General features: G+C 39.3%; 1 protein-coding gene across 1 annotated transcript in view; it reads right to left on the reverse strand.

The window, feature by feature from the left end:
• Positions 1-5867, reverse strand: part of ZNF84 (zinc finger protein 84) — a 20393-nt gene extending 14526 nt beyond the window's left edge. The window contains exons 1-2 of the mRNA XM_011982205.1: positions 5708-5867; positions 3268-3640 (exon numbers count right to left, since the gene is read on the reverse strand). Of these exons, the coding sequence (XP_011837595.1) occupies positions 3268-3282 (15 nt within the window). The 5' untranslated portion in view covers positions 3283-3640; positions 5708-5867. The remainder of the gene's footprint in view (positions 1-3267; positions 3641-5707) is intronic.
• Positions 5868-6112: the final 245 nt, after the last annotated feature.

Consider the following 6112-nt stretch of genomic DNA (forward strand, 5'->3'; position numbering starts at 1 on the left):
AGGAGGCTGAGGCAGGAGAATCGCTTGAACCCGGGAGGCAGAGGTTGCAGTGAGCCGAGATTGTGCCACTGCACTCCAGCCTGGGCGACAGAGTGAGACTCTGCCTTAAAAAAAAATAAAAGATAAAAATAAAAAAGAAGTTCCTGTATACAAAGTCAATATGCCAAAATACAGCGTACTTCCATGTTTTGGCAAGAAAAGTCTTTCAAATAACAAAATTTCAGATACCATTTACTGTAGAAATGACTAATGGCAGGTTTGGGACAAAAAGATGAAACCTGTGCCTTGACAGATTGATCAAGAAGAAATGATCAAAGTAACGCCACCATTTTGCAACTCCCAATGAAATAATCCATCTATGCCATGATCATTTAAAAAATGCTGGCCGGGTGCAGTGGCTCACACCTGTAATCCCAGTACTTTGGGAGCCCGAGGCAGGAGGATTGTCTGAGCTCAGGAGTTCGCAACCAGCCTGGGCAACACAGTGAAACCCCGTCTCCTCTAAAATACAAAAAATTAGCTGGGCATGGGAGCATGCATCTGTAGTCCCAACTATTCGGGAAGATGAGGCAGGAGAATCACTTGAATCCAGGAGGCAGAGGTTGCAGTGAGCCAAAATTGCGCCACTGCACTCGGCCTGGTGACAGAGTGAGACTCCGTTTCAAAAAAATAAATGTTACCACAAGCAAACTTCTTTCAGAAGACAAGCAAACATGTGTCTTCTGAAAGAAGTACATACCACAACCTCTGAAGCATTCTTGCCCAAAAAAGCTAAACTTGAATGTGACCAACCCTCTAGATCAGATCTGTCCAACATAACTTTCTGTGACGACGGAAATATTCTTTAACTACGCTATCCAACTCATGGATCTCTAACTTGTGGCTACTGAGCATTTTGAAATGTGGCGAGCGTGACTGTGGGATTTAATTTTAATTAATTTAAATTTAAATAGTCCTGTGTGGCCAGTGGCTTCTGTATTGGACAGCACAACTCTAAATTTACCTATTTATAGCAAATACAGATGACAAACATATTAACACCACCAAATACAGGTGACAAACATTAACAACACTGTTGCAAGTGGCAAAATCCACACAGTAGGAAACTATACAGAAAAATGACCTGGCTTCTTTAACGAATAATTTGGCTAGAAAAAAGTAAGAACCAACGGATTAAAGGAGATTGAAGAGACAGATGAACCAACTGCATTGTATGAACCTTCCTGGGATTCTGATTCAAACAACCAACCACCAACCTCTGAATGTTACGAGAGAACTGGAAACGCGAACACTGACTAGACATCAAGAAGCCACCTCGCCGGGCGCGGTGGCTCACGCCTGTAAAACCAGCACTTTGGGAGGCCAAGGCGGGCAGATCACGAGGTCAGGAGATCGAGATCATCCTGGCAAACACAGTGAAACCCCGTCTCTGCTAAAAACAGAAAAAGTTACCAGGGTGTGGTGGCGGGTGCCTGTAGTCCCAGCTACTCGGGAGGCTGAGGCAGGAGAATCACTTGAACCCGGGAGGCAGAGGTTGCGGTGAGCCAAGACTGCACCATTGCACTCCAGCCTGGCAACAGAGTGAGACTCTGTCTCAAAAAAAATAAAAAATAAAGAAGCCACCTCAATTGGAGGAAGGACTGCAGTTGCAGTTGTAGTGAATGTCACAAAATGTGAAGTGAAAGAAGACAGAAGTGAGTATATCCTACAGCAGACAAAATCAAATATAGTGTTTAAGAATGCACAGAGAGGAGCAGAACTATAAAGTCAGGAAATGGTTACCAAAAAGGATCCTGGTTACCTCTGTCAGGAGGAAGAGGCTGTGATAACTGGGAGAGGGCAACGAAGGGACTCATCTGGGCTAAGAATATTCTATTTCTTGACCTGAGTGGTGGTTTCATGCATATTCCACTGACAATAATTCATCAAACTGTATTTTTTAAAATGTACTTTTCTGCATGTAAATTAGGCCTTACAGTTTAAAAAGGTAAAAAATAAATAATTATGGTCACGAAGTCCTGCTCTGGCATTCTATCCTTGGGACATACTCTGAAGAATGCTATGAAAAATGCCGTAAGGTTCATGCATTTATTAGCGTTTCTCTTGAGAACATTTACCCACCACAGTAGCCCCCACCTATCCACAAAGGAGATGTTCCAAGACCCCGGTGGATGCCTGAAACCAGACAGTACCAAACCCTATAAAGACTATGCTATTTTCCCACACGTACATACCTATGGTGAAGTTGTTTATGAATTAGGTACAGTAAAAAATAAATAACAACAATAATAAAACAGAACAATTATAACAACATAGTGTAATAAAAGTCACCACACACTGAGACTATAACTTCTGCAGTGTGAGGTGTGACAGCAGAATTAGCATGTATTTATTCTTCCTTCTTCATAATTTCATGAATAAATTTGTTCTTACCATAGACCTTAGCAACCTCAGCCTACCCTTTTCGTTATGTTTAGAACTTTCACCTTTTCACTTAGAGCTTCTCTTTGATATATCCGAATTACTAGCATCACTACTTTTATGTATGGAAGCCATTTTAAGTAAAATAAGGGCTACAAAAATACAAGCACCGTATTACCATGAGCTGATCTGACAGCTCAGATGGCTCCCAAGTGACTGACAGGTAAGCAACATATACAGCATGCATCTGCTGGACCAAGGGATGAGGCAGGTCCTGGGTGGAACGGTGCAAGAGTTCATCATGCTTCTCAGAACAGGAAGCAATTCAAAACTTACAAATTGCTTATTTCTGAAATTTTCTATTTAATATTTTCAAACCATGGGAAATTAGGAAATTAAAACTGCAAAAATCAAAACTGCAGATAAGGAGGAACTACTGCATATCTCTTATTCATAAGACTTCATCAAGGAAAAATAAACGAACACCTGATAACCAAGAAATATTTACTTCCTATGGGCAATTACCTTTAAACCATGCAAAGCATATAAAAGCTCACATTTCTCTATTACGACTGCCAAAAATTTGAAAACAAAGTTTGCAGCTCAAATGCAGTAATTATGTAAGATGTTATGGCTTTAAATATGCTATAAATACTCAACCCTAAGAACCTGTCATGGTCCAATAGTTAATATATCACTGTGCCAATTTTGTTCCAATCCTGATCATCTATTCTGAGGCTACTTTCCTCTGATTTCTTAACTATTTAAACTTTTCTTTTTCACTGGAAGGCTTACACATCTCTTTTAATTCCCTGGGAAAAAATAAGAACTAAACAATCAACTCACCTGTAACATGGTCATTTTCTGCTGCTGTACGAGATGACCAGCAAGGCTGAGATGGGTTCTACTGTGCGTCTCTTCTGCTTCTGCCCCAAAACTGTGGAGAGGGGGCTTGGCTACACTGAGAACGAATTCCTGGTTCCAGCAACTCCTTTTTTATCTCACATGAGCACGCTTATTTGTAGGGACCAGGATCTGTGGACTTTGGGAGAAATGTACTTCAACTGGTATATTCACATTGCACATGAAATCTTTTTCTGTCTTGCTAGGAACTTGGAATTAATGATCATCTAAGGCCAGAGGTATGCTTGTTATATAACTGAAACAGGTTCTCAGGGAAACAGAATATAGTAAAATGGAACAGTGGAAGCCTAGGTCTCTGCAAACAGATAAGGAAATATCAGAAATAAAGTAACTGTGAGATTCACTCAATATTCACTGTGAACGCCGAAATGCAAGTCAGTCTAACAGGTGCTGTTAGGAAAATACAGTTTATACCATTTGCATGAAAACAGATTTGAGTTTCAATCAACTTTTTTCCTTTACCAGTTAGATGACTTTTGGCAAAAACAAATTTCACCATTCTGAGCCTAGTTTCCTATTAAAATCTTCTATTAATATATCCTTAACTTATGTCTGTCAATTCTATCCATTTCAGAAGGAAATGGGTTAAAATCTCACAATATGACTAGATTAGTCAGTTTTTCCTTATAATTCTGCTGATGTTTGGATTATATGCTTATGGCTATATTGTTTGATGTGTCATGGTTAGAGGGTTTTAAAACATCATTGTGTAACAATGCTTCATACCCCAAATAATGCTTTTTGCCTTAAAATCTATTTTATCTTAGATGAAGTCTGCAACATCAGCATTCTTTCTTTTTTTTTCTTTGGTAGGGTCTTGCTCTCTCACCCACGCTGGCATGCAGTGGCACAATCATAGCTCACTGCAACCTTGAACTCCGGGCTCAAGGGATCCTCCTGCCTCAGCCTCCCAAGTAGCTGGGACCACAGGTTTGTGTGCCTCCATGCCCAGTTAACTGTTTTTGTATTTTTTTTTTTTTTTTTGGTAGAGACAGGATCTCACTATGCTGCCCAGGATAGTCTCGAACTCCTAGGCTCAAGTGACCCTCCCGCCTCAGCCCCGCAAAGTGCTGGGATTATAGGCATAAAACACCACAACTGGCTTCAGCATTCTTTTGGTATTTACCTGGTATGTTATCATCTGTTCAACTACACTTAAAATCTCAGCATCATTATCTTTGTCCCTTATAAGCAGCTCAGAGCTCAAATGTATTGGTGTTTTAAAAAAAAAAAAAAAAAAATCCAAATTGGCCAGGCGTGGTGGCTCACACCTGTAATCCCAGCACTTTGGGAGGCCAAGGCGGATGGATCACCTGAGGTCAGGAGTTCGAAACCAGCCTGACCAACATGATGAAACCCTGTCTCTATTAAAAATACAAAAATAAACCAGGCGTGGTGGCACGCATCTATCTGTAAGCTCAGCTACTTGGGAGGCTGAGGCAGGAGAGTTGCTTGAACCTGGGAGGTGGAGGTTGCAGCGAGTGGAGATTGTGCCACTGGACTCCAGCCTGGGACAAAAGTGAAACTTCATCTCAAAAAAAAAAAATCCAAACCAACAGTCTGTCTTTTAACTGACAAATTGAATACATTTAATGCTTATTGTGGTTGTTGTTTTTTCCCCCTCCTTTCTTGCCTTCAAAGCCTCAATTTCTGTATTTGCTACAATGGTGAGGATAAAGTGGGCCTCACAATGGGAGTCTAAGAAACAAAAGAGGTATTAAAAGGAAAGCGACTTGGGCCTTGTAATAACTGTTACAGCTAACGTTCCAGTGCTTTCTATATGTGAGACAATATACTAAGCATTTTAAATGTAACTCTTACGCACAACCCTATGCACAACCCTATGAGGCGTTTAACATAATCTCCGTTTTACAAAGAGAAAACTGGGACAATGAGTGATCGTAAAATGTGCCTGTGATTGTACATTTAGTAAGCAGCAAAATTCAAATGTTAATTCTCTATCCTGCTACATTGAAAGCATGTACTACTAAAGTCATTATCGTCATTTGTGCGTATCTACATGTACAAACACACAACATAAATCCTGGAGTCAGCTCCTATTCCCATGCATACATTCAGTCACTAATTCCCACAAAAACACAAATGAAGGACGGTCTGCCTCAACCCTGTACCACACTAACAAGCAGCACTTTAACTTGTTTTTTGTGGTTCAAACTTCAGTGCCAACTCAGAAACACACAGCAGTTTCTCCCAGTTATACAAGAAATGACTCCTTTATACCTTAAATTGTGATAATACATAAATCTTAGAACGGAAGCTGGCACACAGGCACACTAAACATATATTAGCTATAATTATTATTATAAAAGTAAAATATGATGGCAAAACATAAAAAATGTACACAAGCTAAATAAGAACTATTATCTATGATCTCACCACAGGTAACCATTCTTGAGATGATGGAAACTATTGTGATATTTTTCATAAAATGGAAGCATAGGGTCATATTTAAAAACTGTTTTTGTTTTTTTCCCATTATGTGAAGAACATCTTTCCAGGTCAATAACCTTATTTCTGTAAGATATCAACAACATATAAAATAATGAAAAAATAAAATCCTACTCATAATTGAAAAAAAGTCATAAAATATGTAGGAATATCAAGACCCATACGAAGCATACTAAAAACACCAATGAAAACTATAAAAATAGAATTAAAGAAATTTATAATTCGATTTTATTTTGGGATAGGAAGACTTCATATTGTGAAGATAATTTGACCTCAAATGATTTATATAACTCGTTCA

The sequence above is a fragment of the Mandrillus leucophaeus genome, unplaced genomic scaffold (assembly GCF_000951045.1).
Source record: "Mandrillus leucophaeus isolate KB7577 unplaced genomic scaffold, Mleu.le_1.0 Scaffold237, whole genome shotgun sequence".
In the NCBI taxonomy this organism is placed as follows: Eukaryota; Metazoa; Chordata; class Mammalia; order Primates; family Cercopithecidae; genus Mandrillus; species Mandrillus leucophaeus.